The following is a 25041-nucleotide window of genomic DNA, read 5'->3' as shown; positions in this document are numbered from 1 at the left end:
TAACCTACAAGGGGCAGGGTGGCATCACCTACAGGGGGCAGGGTGGCATCACCTACAAGGGGCAGGGTGGCGTTACCTACAGGGGGCTGGGTGGCATCACCTGCAGGGTGCTGGGTAGCATCACCTGCAGGGTGCTGGGTGGCATTACTTGCAGGGTGCTGGGTGGCATTACCTGCAGGGGGCTGGATGGCATTACCTGCAGGGGGCTGGGTGGCATTACCTGCAGGGGGCTGGGTGGCATTACCAACAGGGGGCTGGGTGGCATTATCTACAAAGGGCTGTGTGTGGCAACAAATTTAAATGAAATTCATCCGATTTTAAAACGGACAGGGAAAAAAACGGATGCAAATTGGGTCCAAATCGGCCGGTAAAAATGGCAACACGGCCCGGAACGGAATCGGAACGGATGCAAACCGGCCGGGAAAATCGGCCAAAAACGGCCGATTTTCCCGACCGACACTCGGACCCTGTCGTGTGAATGAGGCCTAAGGCCTTACTCACTTTCACACCCTCTGTCAGTAAATAGCTACTGAAAATGGGGAGGAGCAAGCTATATTCAAAGTCTCTACTGACTTTCTCTATAAATAAGGCCGGATTCACACGAGCGTGTGCGTTTTGCACGCGCAAAAAACGTGGCGTTTTGCGCGCACAAAAGGCACTTGACAGTTCCGTGTGTCAGTTCCGTATGATGCGCGGCTGCGTGCTTTTCGCGCAGCCGCCATCATTATGACACTCCATTTGGATGTTTGTAAACAGAAAAGCACGTGGTGCTTTTCTGTTTTCATTCATCCTTTTCACAGCTGTTGCGCGAATCACGCTTGTCCCACGTAAGTGCTTCCGTGTGGCATGCGTTATTTTCACGCACCCATTGACTTCAATGGGTGCGTGATGCGTGATGCGTGAAATATGCCCAAAGAACGGACATGTCGTGACTTTTTCGCAGCGAAAAATCACGCAACTGTCTGCACTGCCCCATAGACTAATATAGGTCCGTTGCACGGACATATATCCCGTTCGTCTGAATAAGTCCTAACTAGTAATAGCAGAAGGGTAATTTTAAGCTCCTATTCCCCAATGAAAAATACAATACAATGTAACTAGACATCAAGTCTTATACAAGCTGCGCGACAAAAATATGTCTGCGATTTGTCTGCGACTTACTGTCTCGTCAAAGTTGCACAACTATTTAAAAAGTGCGATTTGGTTACGAGTCGCATGTGTTTTAGGTCCATACATGCATGTGTTTTAGGAAACATCCAAAAAAAAAACCACTGGCACGTCGCAAATGAAACGCAGTCGTATGCAATTTACATTGAACTCTTTGTTGGAAAAGTAGCTTGCAATATGTGATCTGCGAGCAAAAATCCAACAAATGACGCGGTCGCACCACGTCTTGTGTAGGAAAACGACCGCATTCCCAAGCATTACTTGTGATGTTGCAATGAGACCCATTATCTTTGCGTCGTGCATCCAATGTCGCCTTTTTTACACTAGCCTAAAACAAAGGAGAGTTTCACTTTAAGGGTATGTTCACACAGCTTATTTTCGGTCGTTTTTGATTGCAATGGGAAAACGGCGTTCTGTTCCACTGGCCGTTTTTTTACGAGGCCATTTTGAAAAACGTGCATGTCACTTCTTGGGATGTTTTTGGAGCCGTTTTTCATTGACTCTATTGAAAGCTGTTTTCCCTTGAAAACAGCTCTGTATTTTCAGACGTTTTTGAGTTTGTGTGTGCACATACCCTAAGGCAGGAACGAAGCCCTGACAGACACAAATGTAAACCATAAGTTTCCGTTTCCATCACCCTTGATTGCAATGGTGACAGATCTTTGTGCCAATGGTTTCTGTTTGTCTCAGTTGTGCAAGGGTTCCGTCACTTTGATGGAATCAATAGCGTAGTCGACTGTGGTATTGATTCCATCGAAATGACGGAACCCGCACACAACTGAGACAAACGGAAAGCATTGGCACCGGATCGGTCACCATTGAAAGCAATGGTGATTGAAACGGAAACCTATGGTTTCCGTTTGTGTCTGTCAGGGCGCCATTCCGACAGAACATCGTAACGGAGCCCTAGCGCAGATGTGAACGAAGCCTAATGGATTATACAGCGCAAGTGTGAATTTAGGGTATGGTCACACGGCCTATTTTCAGACGTAATTTGGGCGTTTTATGCCTCGAATTACGTCAAAAACACTCCCTTAATACGCATACAAACATCTGCCCATTGCTTTCAATGGGTTTTACGGTGTTCTGTTCCCACGAGCCTTAATTTTACGCATCGCTGTCAAAATACGGCGCATAAAATGACGGCTTGTCAAAAGAAGTGCAGGACACTTCTTGAGATGTTTTTGGAGCCGTTTTTCATAGACTATTGAAAACAGCTCCAAAAACAGCCTTAAAAAATGCAGCGAAAACACAGAAAAGAACGTGAGTTGCTCAAAAAACGTCTGAAAATCAGGAGCTGTTTTCCCTTGAAAACAGCTCCGCATTTTCAGACGTTTTTTGTTAAGCGTGTGAACATATCCTAATCCTAATCTGAGGCATAAATCAAGCTGTGTACAGAGATAAATAAATGCAACTAGTTCAAAGAGCTGCATACATAGACACAAATATGTTTACAAACATAGCCACACTGTAATGACGGGGTAGGGAGACAGACAGGTGAGCCCTAATCTACCCGCCACTCAGTCCCTGCCTACTTGCACGGCCCGTCCTAGGCGACGGCGTACAACTGGGCGACGGTCCCTACGCTCAATATGTGCACGACAGACAAACAGACAAGGGTACACAGAAGCTAAGGGAAATGGGGCAGTTGCCCACGGCAAGACCGTGAGCAACAAGAGTAGTGAACGAGCCGAGTCAAACCAGGAGTGTACAAGGTACCAAACGCAGAGCAGGAGCGTAGTCAGTAAAGCCAGGAACAAAATGAAGCAAGGTCAATAATGATAGCAGGAGCAGCAGAGCCAGGAAACAGGAAAGAATCACAGGCAGAGACAAGCAGGAAATGAAGGTATAAATAGACCGAGGGCGGGAGCTAGAACCGTCTGGCCAGGCTGTGATAGGTTCTCCCACTCCTGAGCCTACCAGCCTGAGTGGTAGCAGATCGAGTCACTCTATCAGACCTAGGAGCAGGTGCAGACTGATTAACCACGGGCGTCGACACAGAAGCTGTGTCTGGCAGATCCTTTACACACACCCTCAGCCGCAGTCCCCGAGATCTGCTCTCAGGGAACAATTCAAAAGTGTTATTATCAGAAGCTTTTATACTCCAGAAACCTGGCCTAGTAAACTCCACCTTTTATTGGCATAAATGTAATTATCTAAAGTTTTCTGATAGCGTCTTGTGTTTTTTGAAGGTTTAGAAGTTGGACCTCAGCCTCAAGGAGTAATCAGAGCAGATGCGTTATCTAGCATGAGAGAACTCGTGAACTGTGGCCTAGACTTTATTGACCTTTTTAATCAAGGTAAGAAATTGCCTAGTCAATTATATATTTTCAGGAAATGTGGAGTATTTTGACCTTCAGGACACAACATATTTTTCCATTTTTGGCTCACTGCATTCTGAGAGCCATAACTTTTTTATTAATTTGTAACATTCCCGTGTGAGTTCCGTATTGAGGTATAAATCTTTTTGTTGCATTTTTTCAGTAATAAAAATTAGCGGTTAATTTTTTGAGTCATAGCAAAAAAAAAAAAAGCTATTCTATTTTTTTTTTTTACGTCATTCCGCAAACAATCCCAATTAAGGGAAAATGTCACCTAGAATTTTTTCATAATAAAAACCAGATATCGAAACAATCTTTTTTTCTGATCTGTTTTTATTTTTTGATTATAGATTTTTCTTACATTTTATTTTCTGTACATGAGTATGAAGGAAGCCATCTTACCTGAGTTGCTGTTAACCCTTTAACGACCGCCATGTAGTCTTTTTATGGTAGCCGCTCAGGATAGTTCTTCTGAAGCCAATAGCAGTGATCTCCGTTTGTGTGATGGCGTCCGTTTAACCTCTCAAATGCGGTGGTCAATAGCGACCACCCGGGGCCGATTCTAGCTTTTCTGCTGCCTGAGGTGAAAATTGAAATGGTGCCCCCCAGATCTTGATTGAAGTCCTCCTGGCTGTTCTACATCTCTACCAGCATCCTCCAACTCTTGTGGATGCGCCGTTGCAGAGTACACCTCGCTGCACAGTGCCTGCCCATGGAGTACAAGGCAATGGCTCATCCGAGAAAGCTGGAGGAGACTGGTAGTGATGTAGAACAGGCAGTAAGATGTAAATTAAGCATGAAAAGGTGGGTTTGGAGTAAGGACTGTGTGACTCTTCAGGATAACAGCACCGCCACATGACCCTTTAATTAGCATACAGCGTGCACTGTTTTTAAAAGCTCTGACATGTGTACGGCACCATAACCAAGCTTAGTACATAAATAAACCACCAAAACCAAGCTCAGTACATATAAATAGCACCAGAACCAAGCTATCTACATAAATACAGTACCAGAACCAAGCTCAGTACAAATATACAGATCCAGAACCAAGATCAGTACATAAACACAGCACCAGGACAGAGCTCAATACATATTTACAGCTCCAGAACTGAGGTCAGTACTATATACAGCACCATAACCAAGCTCAGTACATATATACAGCAGCAGAACCAAGCTCAGTGCCACGATCTGTGGGTATTGTGGACCCACTTGGCCGTACCGCCTTGACGGTATGTCAGCTGGCCAACAGGATACAAGTCAAAGTCTATAGTTCATATAGGTGTACCTGTGGTAACTTCAGACAGTAGCAGGATAGGCTTGGATGTGACTTTGACAGCAGGCAGTATAACAAGACAGGCTTAGTATACCGCACAACATGACTCCAACTCTACATGGCACTGGAACATGATAGCACGGGATACAGGGTACAGGTAGCCCGAATGGGAACACTGGAACTGGAAAACACTCAAAGGACTGTTTGCAGAGACAGACACGGATAGGTACAAACAATGCTCAGGCAATGCAGGAAGGGGCAGGGCTCTTCTTATAGTCCAGGGTGATCTGGGAGCAATCAGCTTAAATCTAAAACATCTGTGTTCTCTGGCTCATTAAGGCCGAGAATGAGCTCGAGCCCGCACCCTAGTGGTCACTGCAGGACAGGACGGCCGCATGTGCTGTCATCTCTGGGGAAGACGACGTGTACAGGAACATAGGAGTCTGCGATCTGCGACCGCGGACGTTGCACTCAGTACATAAATACAACATCAGAACAAAGCTCAGTACATATATGCAGCACCAGAACAAAGCTCAGTACATATATACAACACCAGCACAAATACATCTCAGTACAGAGATCATTTGCAAATTCTGTGTAACCCCTGCCGTATAGATTTGTACAGCATAAAGCTACAGCTCCAGGCATGGCCAGAACACTGGTAAGGATATGCTGGGAGTTGCTGTTTCACAAAAAAATCATACCACCCATCATCTCGCTGCAGACGATACAGTGACTACAGTACTGATTAGAGGCAGAATCAACGTTTACATTGCGTGACTCACAGGTGACGTCTACTCAGGTTGAAGTTATTATTTTTCTCTTTTCTTCTCCATCTGGTTCAGACGTCATTACAACTTCTCCTGGCCACTGCCCATTTCTGCAGTTTGCCGCTTAGATGTCTTCAGCTTCTCTCTTTGCAAACATTTCTGCAAGTATAAACGAAGATAAAATTCCCACACACACAGTGCCCCCTGTAGATAGTGGCCCCCTGTAGATAGAGCCCCACATAGAGCCCCCTGTAGATAGATGCCCCTGTAGGTTGGGTCCCCTTGTAGGTGGGGTCCCTCTGTAGATAGGTTTCCCCCTGTACGTTGTGTCCCCTTATATATAGGGGCCGGCCTGTATATGGGGTCCCCCTGTACATGGGGGCTGTCCTGTAAAAAGAGGCACTCACACGGGTAACTGGAAAAAAAAAGCCTTTACAAACTCACCTAATCCCGTTCCCGTGCAGTTCTCTGTCAATGCAGGCCTAGTCTCTTCTGACCAAGCTGGCTGGAGATGAAAGACGCAAGTGGTGCGATGACGTCATCACTCACGCTGCTCACGTCGTTGAAAGGTGCTTATTGCCCTGCCATACAACGCCTTTCAATTACGCAAGCGGCACAATCACATCACTAATGTTCCTTGCCCTGCCTAGTGATCCATGTAATTGTATCTGCGTCCCAAAGATGCAGATACAATTATAGTGCAGGAGCGGGTGGCGACAGTTTGTTTTAGTGGCACCACGCCCACTTAGAGAGGCAGCAGGCTGTCGCTTTCCCTCTAAGGGGCAGCAGGACGCCACTGCACCCTCACCTCGCCTCCTGGACGGTGCGGCCCTGCTACCACCGCATCTCTGGTTTTAAATGGAGGGGGCTCCCTCTCTCACCCCATCGAGATGCGATCGTGGGTGTGTAGATTGTTTTTATGGAAGCAGGGGGCCTAACAATGGCACCCAGGTCTGCCTGTAGTGAATGCCTCTTAGGCCATGTCAGAGGCATGACCTAACAGATGCCTGTCAGTATTTCACTGATAGGCAATAATACACTGCAATACATAAGATCAAATGATCTCATACAAAGTCCCCTAGTGGGACTAAAAAAAAAGTTTCATGAAGTTTATAATAAATAAATGAAAATCCCAACTAAAAAAAATGAAAAACCCACTTTTTCCCCTTCCAAAATTCTTTATTCTGAAAAACAAAAAAGGAAAAAAGTTATACATATTTGGTATCGCCGCATCTGTAACGACCCCAACTATACGATTACATTATTTAACCCCTTCAGGACTGAGCCTGTTTTGGCCTTCAGGACGAAGCCGATTTTTCAAATCTGACATGTGTCACTTTATGTGGTAATAACTCTGGAATGCTTTTACCTATCCAAGCGATTCTGAGATTGTTTTCTCGTGACATATTGTACTTTATGTTAGTGAAAAAATTTGGTCGATAAATTCAATATTTATTTGTAAAAAACACCAAGATTTACAGAAAATTTGCAAAAATTTGCATTTTTCGAAATTTAAATGCATCTACTTGTAAAACAGATAGTAATACCACACAAAATACTTACTAGTTTATATTTCCCATATGTCTACTTTATGTTTGCATCATTTTTATGAACATGCTTTTATTTTTCTAGGACGTTACAAGGCTTCGAACTTTAGCAGCAATTTCTCATATTTTCAAGAAAATTTCAAAAGGCTATTTTTTCAGGGACCAGTTCAGTTCTGAAGTGGATTTGAGGGACTTATATATTAGAAAGTCCCCATAAATCAACCCATTTTGAAAACTGCACCCCCTCAAAGTATTCAAAACAGCATTCAGAAAGTATTTTAACCCTTTAGGCGCTTCACAGGAATTAAAGCAATGTAGAGGTGAAATTTACAAATTTCATTTTTTTTTGCCAAAATTTATTTGCAATAAAAAAAATTCTGTACCATAGAAGGTTTTACCCAAGAAACGCAACTCAATACTTATTGCCCAGATTCTGCAGTTTTTAGAAATATCCCACATGTTGCCCTAGTGCTCTAATGGACTGAAACACCGGCCTCAGAAGCAAAGGAGCACCTAGAGGATTTTGGGGCCTCATTTTTTTAGAATATATTTTAGGCACCATGTCAGGTTTGAGGAGGTCTTGTGGTGCCAAAACAGTAAAGACCCCACAAAAGTGACCCCATTTTGGAAACGACACCCCTCAAGGAATTTATCTAAGGGTATAGTTAGCATTTTGAACCCACAGTTTTTTTGCTAAATTTATTTGAATTAGTATGGGAAGATGAAAATCTACTTTTTTTCTGAAAAAACATATACATTTTTAATTTTTACAAGGAATAAAGTAGAAAAAACAACCCCAACATATGTAAAGCAATTTCTTCTGATTATAGCAATACCCCATATGTGGTAATAAACTGCTGTTTGGACCAACAGCAGGGCTCAGAAGGGAAAGAGCGCCATTTGAATTTTGGATTTTTGATTTTGCTGGAATAATTTTCAGTGCCGTGTCGCGTTTGCAATTCACTGTAGGAACCAAAATAGTCGAAACCCCCCAAAAGTGACCCCATTTTGGAAACTACACCCCTCAAGGACTTTTTTTAGGGCTAAAGTTGGCATTTTGACCAAACAGTTGTTTTGCTGAATTCATTGGAATTAGGCCTCACTTCCAGGAACGTGATATACGTCCGTGCGACGCTTTTCACGCGGGTCGCACGGACCTATACAAGTCTATGGGGGCATGCAGACAGTCCGTGAGTTTTGCTCAGCGTGAGTGCGCTGAAAAAAACTCACGATATGTTCTAAATTTCTGCGTTTTTCGCGCTTCACGCCAAGTCAATGGGTGCGTGAAAACCACGCAGGTCGCACGGAAGCACTTCCGTGCGAACTGCGTGATTCGCGCAAGAGCTTTCAAACTCTGAATGTAAACAGAAAAGCACCACGTGCTTTTCTGTTTACTAACATCCAAACGGAGTGTCTTAGAGATGAGCGAACGGTCCGAACCGAACCGAACTTCACCGGGTTCGGCCGAACTCGTTTTGACCGAACCCGGCAAAAAATTTTCCGCGACGTCAGGAGACAGTCATTGTCCAGGGTGCTGAAAGAGTTCAACTGGTTCAGCACCCTGGACAGTGACTTCCAATCACAATATACATGAACGTGTAAAAAAAAATAATAAGTTCTGACTTACCGATAACTCCCGGCTTCTTCCTCCAGTCTGACCTCCCGGGAGGACGATTCAGTCCAAGTGACAGCTGCAGCCAATCACAGGCCAAGCACAGGCTGCAGCCAATCACAGGCTGCAGCGGTCACATGGACTGCCGCGTCATCCAGGGAAGTGGGGCCGGATGTCAAGAGAGGGACGCGTCACCAAAGCAACGGCAGGGAGACCGGACTGGAGGAAGCAGTACGTTCTTGGTAAGTATGAACGTCTTTTTTTTATTCAAAGGTTGATGTATATTGTGATCGGAATTCACTGTCGAGGGTGCTGAAAGAGTTACTGCCGATCAGTTAACTCTTTCAGCACCCTGGACAGTGACTGACGTCGACTAGCCTCATCTCTATGATGGCGGCTGCGCAAAAATCATGCAGCCGCGCATCATACACTGATGACGCACGGAGCTGTCAAGTGCCTTTTGCGCACGAAAAACGCTGCGTTTTTTTTGCGTGCGCAAAACTCACACGCTCGTGTAAATGAGGCCTTAGTCTGTAAAGGTAAAAATCTACTTTTTTGCTGATAAAACTTAGACATTTTTAATTTTTACAAGGAATAAAGGAGAAAAAGCACCCCAACATTTGTAAAACAATTTCTCCTGATTACGTAAATACGCCATATGTGGTAATAAATTGCTGTTTGGACCCACAGCGGGGCTTAGAAGGCAAGGAGCGCTATTTGGCTTTTGGAGCTCAAATTTAGCTGGAAAACATTTTGGGTGTCCTGTTGAATTTGCAAAGCCTCCGAGGGACCAAAACAGTGGACGCCCCCCAAAAGTAACCCCATTTGGAAAACTACACCACTTAAGGAATCTATCTAGGGGTATAGTGAGCATTTAGACCCCACACGTCTTTTGCAGAATTTATTAGAATTAGGCTGTGAAAATTAATATCAACATTATTTCCACTAAAATGTGGAATTATTTACGAAGGATAAAGGAGAAAAAGCCACCCAACATTTGTAAAGTAATTTCTCCCGAGTACGGCAATACCCCACATGTGGTCATAAATGCCTTTTCATTAGAAAGTGATTAACCCTTTCCGGACTGATCCATGTTTTGCTTTTTCTTTTTAAATTTTCCCTCGCCGCTTTCCTTTTTTATTTTTCCATCAATAGAGCGGTGTGAGGGCTTATTTTGTTTGCGGGACGAGCTGTTGTCTTTATTGGTACCATTTTTTGGTACAAACAACTTTTTTAGCACATTTTATTACATTTTTTGGTAGAGCCAAGGTAACCAAAAAACAGCGATTTTTCAGTTTTAAATTCTTTATTTTTCACCGTGCGAGTTAAATAATGGTATATTGTAATAGTTTGGACTTTTATGAATGCAGCGATACCAATTTTGTGTATTTTTAAAACAAATTGATATTACTTTAGAGAAAAAATGTGAAAAGGTTGTTTTTTTGGACTTTAAATATTTATTTCATTTTTTCCACTAATAATAACTATTTACTTTTGTTTTTACACATTTTATTAGTCCCCATAGGAGACTTGAACCAGCGATCGTTAGATCACTGGTAGAATGCACTGCAATACTAATGTATTGCAGTATATTGTAATTTTTACATGCTCCTGTATCAGCGCGATCGCTGTTTCTGTCCGTTAGTCCCGAGTGTCAGCTGTAATACACAGCTGACACCTGCAGCGTATGGCACGGGCTCAGTGCGTGAGACGCTCCATACATCATCCCCCACAACACGACCTGCTATTAAGTCATGGTGCGCAAAAGGTTTCATGCGCAGTGGATGGTGCAAAGAGAAAATTAAAATTTTCGACTGATGTGCTATTTTAGTGCACTATATGTTGTGCCCAGTTTGTGTCACAAATACCACAAATAAAATATTAACCGGGTTCTCCCAGGTATGGCGATGCCATATCGGTGGACGTAAACGGCTGTTTGGGCACGCTGTAGGGCTCAAAAGGGAGGGAGCACCATCTGGCTTTTGGAGCGCAGATTTAGCTTGGTAGTAGCTCTGGCGTTTTGCTGGTATTTCAGTTTATAATGTGGGGGTACATGTAGGTTGGGCAGAGTACATCAGGGGCATAATAAGAGGGTATAATAATGGGGTAAATAAATAATAATTCGCAGATATGTGGCCAGTGTCGCACTTATAAATGGCACCCGATCTTATCCGCTTTTGGAACACTTTTTGCATCGCTATATTCTGGGAGCCAGAACATTTTTTTATTTTTTTTACCACCGGAGTCGTGTGGGGCTTATTCTTTGCGAGACAATCTGTAGTTTTCATTGGTACCATTTTGGGGTACATGCGATTTTTTTTGATCACTTTTTATTCAATTTTTCGTCAAGCAAGGTGAACAAAAACCATCAATTCTGCCAATTTTTTTAATTTATTTTTTACGGCGTTCACCCTGGGCTATAAATGACCATTCTACTTTATTCTGCGGGTCGATACGATTACGGCGATACCATATGTATATCGTTATTTTTACATTTTGCAGCGTTTGCGCAATAAAAGAACTTATTTATAAAATAAACTATTTTTTGTGTCACCATATTCTGAAAGCCATAACTTTTTTATTTTTCAGTCAAAAAAGCTTTGTAAGGGCTTGTTTTTTGCGGGACGGGTTGTAGTTTGTATTGATACCATTTTGGCGCACATGCGACTTTTTGATCACTTTTTATTGTAGATTTTGGGAGGGATGGTGACCAAAAAATAGTGATTCTGGCATTGTTTTTCGTTTATTTTATTTGCGGTGTTCACCGTGCGGGAAAAATAATATTATAGTTTTATAGTTGGGGTCGTTACGAACGTGGTGATACCAAATATGTGTACTTTTTTTTTACGTGTTCATTTTTTTTCCTATAATAAAAGACTTATTATAGGAAAAAAAGCAGTTCTTGTTTATGTCACATATAACTTTTATTTTGACACTTTTTTTAAATATTTGTATTCTTTTTTTTACTTTCTTTACTTGTCCCACTAGGGGACACTTAGACTTGCAGCTCTGATCGCTGCTGGAATACATTACACTACCTACGTAGTGTAATGTATTCCAACTGTCATTGTGACGTGACAGTCACGCTGAGAAGAAGCCTACGACGACCAGCCTCTGGCTGGTCCTCATAGGCTTCTGTACATGGCAGCCCGTAAAGCCATTGTCTGGCGTCCGGTTGCCATGGGTACCATCACCAGCCCCCGTTGTTTCACGTGGGGGTTGCCGATCTCCGCTAAACTCCTTAGATGTGGCGATCGGAATCGACCGCCGCATCGAAGGGGTTAACTGCCGAAATTAGCGTCGATGGGCCGTTGATCAGCAACGGGGAATGCAGGGCAGACACCCTGCACAGTTAACCGCCGCTGCGGTGTAGCGCCGCACGGCGGTTAACTGTCAAAGCACTGACGTAACTGCACGTCGAGGTGCGCAAAGTTACTGCTCACCTCTCGACATGCATTAACGGCAAAGTGCGGGAAGGGGTTAAACGGCATAGTGAACGCCGTATAAAATAAAAAACAATGCCAGAATTTCTGTTTTCTGTTCATCCTGCCTTCCCAAAAATTTGACAAAAAGTGATTAAAAAGTCATATGTACTCCAATATGGTACCAGTAAAAACTACAAGTCGTCCCGAAAAAAAAAGCCTCATACAGCTATGTCAGCAGAAAAATAAAAAAGTTATGGCTCTTAAAATATGGCGGCACAAAAACAAATAATTAAAAAAAAAAATGTTTTTAATGTGTACAAGTAGTTAGAAAATAAAAAAACTATATAAATGTGGCATCGTCGCAATCGTAATCACCCAGTGAATAAAGTTCTAATGTTATTTATACCGCACGATAAACGGCATAAATTTAAGACGCAAAAAGAATGGTGAAATTTCAGGTTTTTTTTTCCACTACCCCACCAAAAAAGTTAGTAAAAGTTAACAAATAAATTATATGGACCCCAAAATGATCCTATTAAAAAATACAACTTGTCCCGCAAAAAAAGTCCTTTTACAGCTATGTCGGAAAATAATATTTTTTTTAGCTCTTTTAATGAGACGATGGAAAAACTTAAAAAATGTCTTGGACAAACAGCTGATCCATTGACTTCTATGGGAGAGTTTTCTAGTTATGCTCTGTGACCTGTGCAGAGGTCATTGTACAGGAAGGTATAGGAGGGGAGCCGTGTCCATCACCTATTGTGAATGGTAGATCCTGTGTTACCTTTTATTGTAATCCTGCTACCTGTGATGATAATGTGATGAGTGCTGAGGAGTGATCTCTACAGAACAAGAAGTGTCAGTCTATTGTAAGGCTCAGTGGCCAGAGTGGAAACTGCAAGATTTTAAGATCATTATTTAATATAGAAAATGCCATAGAAAATGTAAAAGGAAATCACCCAAAATTCTTAAAAATATGTTTAACATAAGAGCTTGATTAAAACAATAGATAATTTTTTGATGGCACGTTCCCTTTCATTGTAGAAGTTGTAGCAGGGATACCTAATATGTATTTTTTCTGTATATTTTATTACATTTTATTTAATTATTTAATCAGGATCCCCGGCCTTATTTAATTGAACTTAATTTAACTTAATGTTTTACTACTTTTGCACAATAAAAACACAAAAAAAAATGATATTGTTTTTGTGTCGCGACATTTCCAGTCCTATACCATTTTTATTTTTTCTTCATCAGAGCTGTATGAGGGCTTGTTTTTGCGGGACAAATTGTATTTTTTAAATGTCACTATTTTGGGGTACTTATAATGCATTGTATAACCTTTTCCTATTTTTTATTTTTTTTGAGAGGGTTGGAAAAAAACAGCAAATCAATCATTGTTTTTTGGGTTTTGTTTTTGCAGTATTAACCGTGCGGTATAAAAGACATGTTAAGACTTTGTTCACATCTGCATGGGGTTCCGTTCATGAGCTTTGTCTGACCTTTCCGTCAGGGGAACCCATGAACGCAAACCAAACTGAAACAAACGGAAACCATAACTTTCCGTTTGCATTACTATTGATTTCAATGGTAACGCATCTGTTGAAAATGGTTTCGGTTTGTCACCGTTCTGTACGTTTTCCGTTGTTTTGACGGAATCAATAGCGTAGTCGACTGCGCTATTCATTCCGTCAAAACAATATACACATACGTATAGATATAAATACATAAAACACTTCGCTTTACAATCCCCCTGTTGTCGGGAACCCGACAATGAAATTTGGAGTGTTTGTCAGTCTGTATTTACCCCCTCAACCTCACTTGTTACTGGTAATGGTATTAGATGGAATGAAGTATACTTTTGTATTTAGGTACTCCGGGCATCACTTAACCCCTCAAGGACACCTTCCTGCGAGTCCTAAAAGTCCATCGAACGAAACTCAGTCCATAGAAATGCAAAGCCCATTGAATAAACCTCAAAATCCCTCGTACAAACCTCAAAGTCCATAAAACTAAACTGAAAGTCCATAAAAACTCAAATCCTATAAAACAAAACTCAAAGTCCCAGATCTCCTTCTTTCTTTGATCTTGATCTCCCTTTTCGAATCTTTTCCTCTTTAGCGGCGTCAGCAGTTCTTTTCAGTGGCCGATCCCATTTTAGCGTGCCAACCTGTGTAAGGCTACTTAGATTCCCTCACACGGTCAGCCTTGGAATGGCTTAGTCCTGCCTTTTGACAACCTTTCTTCCTTAAACACTGTCCGTTAATCGGCCCTTGCGGCACCACCTTCAACTGGGTGCGTGGTCAACTTAGCTTTTCAAATCTCCCAACCACATTGATTGAAGACAAAAAGCAATGTTTGTGGGCCGAAACCCAGGTCTCTACAATGGTAAGTTAGCATTCCTGAGTAGGAGGTGATGTCTCAGGACCTGAACTCTAATTGTGGGGAGGAGCCTTCCATTTCTCCTCTACCTAACATTCAATCCATCTTATGAATCATACCAGTTCTAAGGTTGAGGTGGCAATTACCTACAAGGGTGTGTGTGTGTACCTTACCTGTCCCTAAGGGTTCCTACACACTAACCAATCATACATACAAAGTGTAAAATAATTAAACATACAAAAATATTCCCCCCAAAACATAGGTATATGTACATATAGAGAATCACGCTTAAACAGCATATCTCTACTCATCCATAGACACGTGCATAGATGGGATGAATACAGGCTGTAAATATATATGCCCGCCCACACATACACACTCACTCACTGTGAGACAAGCGTGTCCTAACTGAGTATGCCTATGTCTCAGACATATATCTACACCTAGAATGTCTATATGTACACCTTGGAAGTTTTTGTAAGACTTATCGATTAATATTACACTACACAAATATACAAATATATATACACAGTAGACAATTTCGGGTCGTAGGAGTGTATTGTATTTTGTTAATCACAGATTGTATTGTAGGACTGTATTGTATTTTGTAGGTCCCATACCGTATTGTAAGACTGTATTGTATTTCGGGTCGCAGGACCGTCTTCCATTAAAGTGTAGCTAAACGTTTGACAAACTTCTGACATGTCATAGAGACATGTCAGAAGTTTGGATTGGTGGGGGTCCGAGCACGCAGACTCCCACCTTTCGCTACAACGAAGCAGCTGAAGCACTCGTGTGAGCACTCAGCTGCTTCGTGTCTGTTCGGCTATTTCTGTAAACTTAATGTATCGGTGTACGGACTCAATAGAAATCTATGTGCCCGTACTCCGATACATCGGCTTTCCGGAAAAAGTCGAACAGACACGAAGCGGCTGAGCGCTCACACGAGCGCTTCAGCTGCTTCGTTCTAGTGATTGGTGGGGGTCTCAGTGCTCGGAACCCCACCAATCCAAACTTCTGACATGTCTTTATGACATGTCAGAAGTTTGTCAAACGTTTATCTACACTTTAAGTTCATGATTCTCTATCTGACCTTGTACTTGGTTGGCCAGTCCTTTCACTCGTATGAAGAACAGTCCAAAGTACATGATGACAACCAGAATCAGAAGTATTACCACAGGGTCGATGACCATGTTAAAGAATGAAGTGGCCTTGGGGCTGTATCCGAACAGGCTCTCCCACCAAGACACTTCCGAGTCTGTTTCCAGGTCCTTCACAATCCCTGTGATCTTTGCAGTTTCTCCACAACATTCTCTTTCTCACTGAAATCTAGCAGGAGCTCTTTCAGTTCGGTGCCAAACCCATGAAGGATCGTCTGGAGTCTCACAGGGGTAAATGGAGTCCTTCCCTTGTGATCTGCCACATTGATGCCTAGGACAGAATTAAGGGTACAATACGCTCCTAGGAGGAGTATTCCTCTTTCAGTGCAGTTAGTCGCATATATGGCGTAGTTGACATTTTCCACTCGATACCAACACCAATGCCCTTGATCCATGTCTTGAGGAGGGCATTGGGTTGGCCTTCATCTCACAGGACCCCTCAGTATCTCAATACTGGTGTCTAAGCTCCCGGTCCTAACTACCTTAGCAGAGGATCCTTCTTTCAACATCCATCTGTATCGAACAGATATGGATGGCTGCCCTCATAGGTTAGGATAATCGAGGGGAGCTGTGGGTGAAGCACTGTTTTGTGGTTCTACATAATTCACAAGTTTGTGGAACTATATTCCTGTCTTACCAAACCCATCATCTTATAATGAAGATATGGGTGTTATTCCAGGGTTACCTCCCACTGTCAACCTTTCTTAAATGAACATTCTAGTTAAACACAAAAGAATCAGCCATACTTTTTCGCTGTAATTATTTGCTCTCACATTAGGTAACTGTGTTACCTGTCTGACCTCCCAGTCCTAGGTGCACAGTATAACATAACACTACACCGTGAACTTATGTTACCTGCCCGCACCTCTCTACCTGAGTTCACAGTATGTTAACAATTTCAACGTTATATCCTAATAGAGAGCAATTAAAACATGTTGCGACTGTAGATGTAAATGCGCTACCAGCCTGAACTTCAAGGTCCAGGTGCGCAGTATAACACTACTCTGTGAACTTATGTTACCTGTTCGCACCAATCTACCTGATCTTACTTAGTTCACATAACCAGCAAATACACCGCTATCCAATGGTTGATTCTCCAGTTATTTTCCTGGAGTGGCTTTCTAATTATGTATTATAAATACAGGCAACACCCATATAGTATAAATACATATTACTGATATTAATGAATATACCACAAAAGAATCTGTGAAGGAACAACAAAATGAAAATACAAATGAAAACAAAAGTACAACTGGGGACAAACACATAATGCAGACCATAAACACACAGTACAGACATCAAAGAGATAACACCTGACTGTGAACATGTCATTTATGGCCTACTTCACACCTTAACTCCCCAGTTGTGGTTTGTCATTTTGACCCTTCAGCACATGGTGGGGCACATAAGGCTGTAAGGAGACTCTCATACAGCCATTTTGTCCTTGCCTAAATCCACCATTTGATGTAACGTGGCCATTTTCTATTGTTATTTTTCTAGACTTTCCACAGTTGCTTATACCGTGGCAGTGGCAATTCCTAGAAATATGTCCACTATGACCACATTTAAAACATTTAACAGGACCACATTTCCTCTGCATCTTAGTACCCAAAGACTTGCAGTACTTCGCAATATGGCCTGAGACAGCACATGCAAAACATTTAATATTACATGCTATTCTGGACTTAGGACAGTCAACAGTGCATGATCTCTTAGGGTAGAGTTTTTTGCAGGCTGAAAATTCTGCCTCAAAATTCTGCCTGCCTGCCCGCCGTTTGCCGCGTTTTCAGCTGCGTTTTTCGCGCGCGGCCATAGTGCGCTGTGGCCAAAAACACAGCGAAAAACGCTTTCTCTACCTCCCATTGATATCAAAGTCAGAGACGTAAATGCCCGAAGATAGGGCATGTCACTTTTTTTCCCTGCGAGCCGGTTTTACCGCTCATGGGAAAAAAACGCCCCCGCCACCCATTGAAATCAATGGGAGGCGTTTTCAGCCATTTTTTTGGCCCGTTTTCCGATGCGGTTTCCATGTCAAAAAACGTGTAAGAAAAACTCAGTGTGAACAGGGCCTTAAAGTGCTGCATGGCTAATACCTTGCCATAAATCACACCACATTGTGATGCGGTTTTTCAGATGCAATTTCCACTGTGTAAAAAAGCGCTCATACTTAACCCCTCCATCCTTTGACGTCCGCTCCAGCCTCCTACGATGACGTTGCAGGCCATGTGACTCTGCAGCCTGTGATTGGATGCAGCGGTCACATGTGTTGAAACGTCATCCCAGGAGGCTGGACTGCAGGAAGAAGGAGGGCGTTCTGGGTAAGTATGATTTTTATTTTTACGGAGTTGCGATTTTTGCGGCGTAATCGCTGTGGTTATGCCACAAAAGTCACAACACTTGGATTTCTGTTGCGGGTTTTGCATCCCCATTGAATTAAATGGGGAAAACCCGCAACAGAAAATCAACAAAAAAGCAGCATAAATTGATATGCTGCGGAATTAAATTCCACACCGCAGATCAATTTATTAAAGTTTACACCGCTTTTTTTCCTGCAGCGTGGGAATGAGGTTTACTAAATTTCATCCAATTTGCTGCTACTGTAAATGATGCAGAATTTCCGCACACAATTCCGTTGGGGAAATTCTGAAGCGTTTACGCTACACAGCAACCCGACCTTAGGGTTAGGAATGATCCTTAGACTGCTGGTCTTGTAGAGTCAGTTCAGCAGGCCTGCATTGGTGGTATAAAGCTTCTGTCCAGGTCTGGGGGTGGTGTGTAGGACTGAGGTCGGCGGTGGAATGTAAGACTGGGGAGCCGGGCAGAGAGGTCCTCCGTTGATGGTGGGAGCAGGGAAAGGGAGAGAGAAGTGTAGTACTCCGGATTATTTAAACCCTCTCTCTGTACACTTCTTTATGACATCATTGTGCCAAACTCATGAACGTGCAGGGGTTGGGAGTAGGGCAGTCAGTGGGAACCTCCTGTGACGTGGGAAAACATAACAAGATGTGTCCATTGTTTATGGCTCCCGCCACTCTAGGTGTGTAGGTCGGAAAAGAAACAAAAGAAATCTTATGCTCCTCCCAGATTGTAAACAAGACAATGCAGCCAGCTGGAGCCAACTCTTATCTCATTACCTAGGGAGTTTTCCCATAGGCATATGTGTGAATACACACCTATGTTTGGTGGGACAATATATATATACATATACACATACACATATACACATATATATACATATACAGTTAGGTCCAGAATTATTTTTACAGTGACACAATCTTCATGATTTGGGCTCTGCATGCCACCACATTGGATTTGAAATGAAACAACTGAGATGCAGTTGTAGTGTAGACTTTCAAGTTTAATTCAAGGGGTTGAACAAAAATATCCCGTGAAACGTTTAGGAATTGCAACCATTTTTCTACACAGCCCCCTCATTTCAGGGGCTCAAAAGTAATTGGACAAATTACATACCATAAATAAAATATTTTTTTAATACTTTGTAGAGAATCCTTTGCAGGCAATGACTGCCTGAAGTATGGAACGCATGGACATCACCAAACGCTAGGTCTCCTCCTTTGTGATGCTTTGCCAGGCCTTTACTGCAGCTGTCTTCAGTTGTTGCTTGTTTGTGGGTCTTTCTGCCTTAAGTTTTGTCTTAAGCAAGTGAAATGCACGCTCGATAGGGAAGAGATCTGGTGATTGACTTGGCCATTGCAGAATATTCCACTTCTTTGCCTTAAAAAAACTCCTGGGTTGCTTTCGCAGTGTGTTTTGGGTCATTGTCCATCTGTACTGTGAAGCGACGTCCAATCAACCTTGCTGCATTTGGTTGAATCTGAGCAGAAAGTATATCCCTGAACAATACAGAATTCATCCAGCCGCTTCTATCTTCAGTCTCATCATCAATAAACAGTAGTGAGACAGTGCCTTTGTCAGCCATGCATGCCCATGCCATCAGACTGTTTCCACCATGTTTTAAAGAGGATGTGGTGTGCTTTGGATCATGAGCTGTTCCAAGCCTTCTCCATACTTTCTTCCGCCCATCATTCTGGTACAGGTTGATCTTAGTATCATCTGTCCAAAGAATGCTGTTCCAGAACTGAACTGGCTTCTTTAGATGTTGTTTTCAAAGTCTAATCTGGCCTTTCTATTTTTGAGGCTGATTAATGGTTTGCACCTTGTGGTGAACCCTCTGTATTTGCTCTCATGAAGTCTTCTCTTTATCGTAGACTTAGATACTGATACACCTACTTCCAAGAGAGTGCTCTACACTTGGGTAGATGTTGTGAAGGGGTTTTTGTTCACTATGGAAAGGACTCTGCGATCATCCACCACTGTTGTCTTCTGTGGACGTCCAGGCCTTTTGGAGTTCACGAGATCACCAGTGCGCTCTTTTTTTTCAGGAATGTACCAAACTGTTGATTTGGACACTCTTTACATTTGTGCTATATCTCCGATGGATTTCTTCATTCTTTTCAGCCTAATGATTTTTTGTTTCACTTGCATTGAGAGCTCCTTTGACCTCATGTTGTGGGTTCACATCAACAGCTTGCAAATGCCCCACCTGGAATCAACTCCAGACCTTTTACCTGCTTAATTGATGATTGATTAACAAGGTCCTAACTGCATATATACATATCTACACATACATGCATATAGATACATAACACACTTCCCTTTACATGCTTATATAGTTATAATTTATAATTATGTTAGTTTATCCAATTACTTTTGAACCTCTGAAACAAAAGGGACTATGTAAAAAAATAGCCGGAATTCCTAAACAGTTAATTCAATATTTTTGTTAAACCCCTTAAATCAACCCCTTTTTGCTAAATAACGTAACTGTACGATGAGTTTTTTTGTGTCTTTCCGCAACTCGATATACAGTTAATTTATGTAAATGGCGCGGGCTCAGAAGCTGTGCCCGCACCATCCAGACCGGGTGTCATCAATTATTTATTTATTTATTTCAGTTACTTATATAGCGCCAACATATTACGCAGCGCTGTACAGAGCTCCTCTTTTTTACTGTCCCCCTTGGGGCTCACAATCTAAATTCCCTATTGGTATTGTAAAGGATCTGCTAGACACAGCTTCTGTGTCGACGCCAGTGGTTAATCAGTCTGCACCTGCTCCTAGGTCTGATAGAGTGACTCGATCTGCTACCACTCAGGCTGGTAGGCTCAGGAGTGGGAGAACCTATCACAGCTTGGCCAGACGGTTCTAGCTCCCGCCCTCGGTCTATTTATACCTTCATTTCCTGCTTGTCTTTGCCTGTGATTCTGTCCTGATTCCTGGCTCTGCTGCTCCTGCTGTTATTATTGACCTTGCTTCATTTTGACCCTGGCTTTACTGGCTACGCTTCTGCTCTGCGTTTGGTACCTCGTACACTCCTGATTTGACTCGGCTCGTTCACTACTCCTGTTGCTCACGGTGTTGCCGTGGGCAACTGCCCCATTTCTCTTAGCTTCTGTGTACCCTTGTCTGGTTGTCTGTCGTGTACATATCGAGCGTAGGGACCGTCGCCCAGTTGTACGCCGTCACCTAGGACGGGCCGTGCAAGTAGGCAGAGACTGAGTGGCGGGTAGATTAGGTCTCACCTGTCTGTCTCCCTACCCCGACATTACAGGTATGTTTTTGGGGTGTGGGAGGAAACCGGAGTACCCGGAGGAAACCCACGCAAACACGGGGAGAACATACAAACTCCATACAGCTGACACCTTGTTGCAAAAGCCGGGTTCAGTGCTAGCTTTGATGCTGCGATTAACAGGAATCACGGCATCTAAGGAGTTTAAGAGCGGGAGGTGGCTTTTCTGTTAAGACATCAGCGCGCCTGTGACATGATGGCAGGGTGCTGATGGTTTTTTATGGCAGCCAGGAACATAACAAAGGCCCCCCTGTCTGCCATCTCTATTTGCCTATAAAATACTACCTAGGATTCTTAACCCACCTCTGGGACCCACACCTATGTAAAGAACGGGGTTACCCTGACTCCTGTCGCACCCGGCTAGGCCGCTTCATCCAGGTACAGTCAGTTCTATGGGAATACAAGTTGGGAATTCCCCTTTAATTCCTTGATTTGTTTTTTTTTTGTTGTAATATCATAGCATGTTGTTTTTTGTTATTATATAATCATAGCATGTTGTTTGTTTTAATTCAAAAGGTAAGGAGTTTCCAAGTTTTGAAACTGATATGTACAGAGTTTTGTCTAGAGTGGATTATCCACGAGATTCTACTGGAGACATTTCAGCTTTCGTCCACAATGGGCTGCAGGTAAGGTTTTTATATATTTTTAATTTTTTCAAATTGCTCACAGCACAGAAATAGCACACTAACAGTAGGTAACATCTTTGGTATATCGATCAGTAGGCGCAAGCAAAATTCATTGTCACATTGAGTACCCATTCTAAAGGCTTTGTGGAAGTTATGTCATATGGAAGTAGCAGATATCTCTGTATTATGCAATTCCAGTGCAAACTTTTATAAACACAGCTCTTATGTGTAATTTAGATACAGTACACTGAAGTGTTTAAAATAAAAAAATCTTATTAAAGGAAAAAAATAAAATTCTTATACTACTAATTAGTTCACCCAGAAAAACGTAGAGGCAGATGTACTAAGACTGGCTTTTTATATGCAAGTCTTAGCTATCTGCTCCGTTGGATGAAGATGTAACAGGTTTATTAAAAAGACGCACTCATCTTCTAGCTGACTGTGACTGCGGCCGTGCGTCATAATTGTGGCGCATCAACCGCGGCCAGGCACCTTCCAGCCCCCCCATCGGACTTAAAAAAAAACAAAAAACAAGTTTACACACCTTACCGCATTTCTTCTTCCCTTGTGTCCCTTCAGACTCCCCCAGGATGCGGCGGCTCATACAGGGTCCTTATATGCAACATCATCAGTGCTCCATCACATACAACGCTGTATGAGCCGTGTCATGCTGAGGGTACCTGAAGGGAAGAAGAGGAGTGGTAAGCTGAGCATTATTTTTTCTTTTTTTTACATTTATATATTTGTCCAAAGTGGGGAGTGTTGGGATATATTCCAATAGGGAGTGAAAGCTATGGGTTCCGTCACGAGCCTCTACTTTGCTATGACCCACTAGGAGCTGGTGTAGATTTCCACTACACTTTGCAATTATAATTAATTTTTCGGACCCTGCCCCCTTTTGTTAAGTCATGCACCTTTTCCACAAACGTGGCAAGAGTGGCATAAAAAGGCCCTTTTGCAACTTTTCTATGCCAGAAAACTGGCGTAGAAAGTTTTATAATTTACACCCCCCTTAGTCCTCTAATCATTAGGGCTCATACACATGACCGAATTGCAGCTCTCCACCAGTCTAAAGCCATATTATGGTGTTAAGGGTATGCTATTAAAGTTTCCACACACTCGATTCTGTTGTGTTCTTTTTAATGTTTATTTTTGATGTTCTTATCACTCTGCTACAAAAACATCAAAATGACTTTAATGGTCTAATTGTGGTTTAATTGGTTCATAAAATCTCTAGTCTTTTATCCACCCCTGTAGTGCTTGGAATGTCATTGGACATGAGACTAGTAAAAGTTGCCTGCTTCACAAATGTAGTCACCAGAGAAATGAGGGGGAAGTGGGATTGTTTTTAATAAATTTAGTACATTTTAAGGACTTTTAATGTCGTTTAAAATCTAATAAGTAAATTATTCCCATTATGCTTCTAAACTAGGACAAGGATTATGTTCCTTTAAAGCCTGGAGATCCTATTTTCACAACTATTAATGGAGAAGATTTGCTCTATGATGGAGAGACGGTTGTTTATCCAACATTCATTAATGAGGCAGCGTATTATGAGAAAAAAGTTGCATTCATACTGACAGAAAAAGTCAGCTGGAAAGTGCCTGCTTTAAAACTGGAAATTCTAGGAGATCATCTTGGATATTCCAAATAGGTGCCATTGTTTTACTGAAGTGCCAGCAATGCAATATGTATATAATATCCCAGAGTACAAATTTAAGCCAAAGATAGTGAAGCATATACTAGTAGGGTACATTATGCAATCACTCCTGTAATTTTATACATATTTTGCCTTGCTTATTTTGTACTAATAGTTAGTTCCCTTTTCATTATAGATGCACATCCAGTGCTTGACAGAGACATCATTTGGCCTTACATAGGAATTATTTTCTGCTCCAGTTTAAAGGGTACCTCATGTTACATTTCTAAATTAATCAGAGATTACCTAGCTGATGTTTTTGTGAAATGCTGCATTGCCTGAATTTCATTATAAAAGGGTGAGCTTTGCCTACTTGGCTTACTGTACTCAATGCGGGAGCCTCTATGACAATATCAGTCAATATGAGCTGCACACCAAGGCTCCTATACTGAATATGTATGTCTAGGAGTCAGAGAAACCATTCTTTTCTGCATTTTATGGACGGTGTGTAGCACGAACAAAAGGAAATTAATGCTGTAATAATTTAAGAAGCAAAGACAATTGGGTAATAATTTATATGTAGAAATCTAAAGGGAGAAAGTTTTGTGCCGCTTAGTTCACATATAAGGCATGGATAAATGCTATATGTATGGCCTATTTTCTATACTGCCCCCAGGTATGTCCTCTTCTCAGCCCTGTTAAAAGGTTACAATATAACAGGGATGGAATGATGAGCAGTTACACATCTAATCACCCCCTACACCTGATAAGCGCACTTATCAATTCCGTGACTAAGAGCTTGTTCACATCACCGTTGTCCTTCCAATGAGGGGTTCCGTCTCAGGTTTCCGTCGGGTTAACCCCTCAACGGAAAGGCAAACGGAAACCTAAGCTTCCGTTTCCCTCACCATTGATATCAATGGTGACGGAAAGCAAGCTAATGGTTTCCGTCTGTCACAGTTTTGACAGGGTTCTATTGTTCTTGATGGAACCAATAGCACAGTCAACTGCACTATTGATTCCATCAAAACGACGGAACCCTGTCACAATGGTGACAGACGGAAACCATTAGCTAGGTTTCCATCACCATTGAGTTCAATGGTGAGGGAAACGGAAGCTGAGGTTTCCGCTTGCCTTTGTGCTGAGGGGTTAACCCGACAGAAACCACCGACGGAACCCCTCAGCAGAAAGCGACGGTGATGTGAACACAGCCTTAAATGTTTACGGTATCTGTATTTTGGTCTCAAATCTGGTGATTATATAAAGATATGTGCATGTAGACATATACATTAATGGCATGTATGAACTGTGCACTTTTTTAAGTTACATTTTTTAATTTTTTATGAAACATGAAGTTTTGTTGAAAAATTGCATGAAGGCACCCATGATTGGAAAGTGCTGGGTGTCATTTTCACAATGTGTCAAGTGTGTACTATCAGAAAATATATGGGAATTGAGTTCTAATATGA

At 42.2% G+C, this 25041-nt stretch overlaps 1 protein-coding gene across 1 annotated transcript in view; it reads left to right on the top strand.

Annotated features, from left to right (window-relative positions):
- The window catches only part of LOC142741019 (N-acyl-aromatic-L-amino acid amidohydrolase (carboxylate-forming)-like), a 45902-nt gene extending 21353 nt beyond the window's left edge, over window positions 1-24549 (top strand). Inside the window, exons 5-7 of the mRNA XM_075850426.1 lie at window positions 3360-3467; window positions 21824-21933; window positions 23366-24549. Coding sequence (XP_075706541.1) covers window positions 3360-3467; window positions 21824-21933; window positions 23366-23587 — 440 coding nt within the window. The 3' untranslated portion in view covers window positions 23588-24549. The remainder of the gene's footprint in view (window positions 1-3359; window positions 3468-21823; window positions 21934-23365) is intronic.
- Window positions 24550-25041: the final 492 nt, after the last annotated feature.

The sequence above is a fragment of the Rhinoderma darwinii genome, chromosome 2 (assembly GCF_050947455.1).
Source record: "Rhinoderma darwinii isolate aRhiDar2 chromosome 2, aRhiDar2.hap1, whole genome shotgun sequence".
NCBI lineage: Eukaryota > Metazoa > Chordata > Amphibia > Anura > Rhinodermatidae > Rhinoderma > Rhinoderma darwinii.
This window is presented reverse-complemented; position numbering and strand designations above follow the sequence as displayed.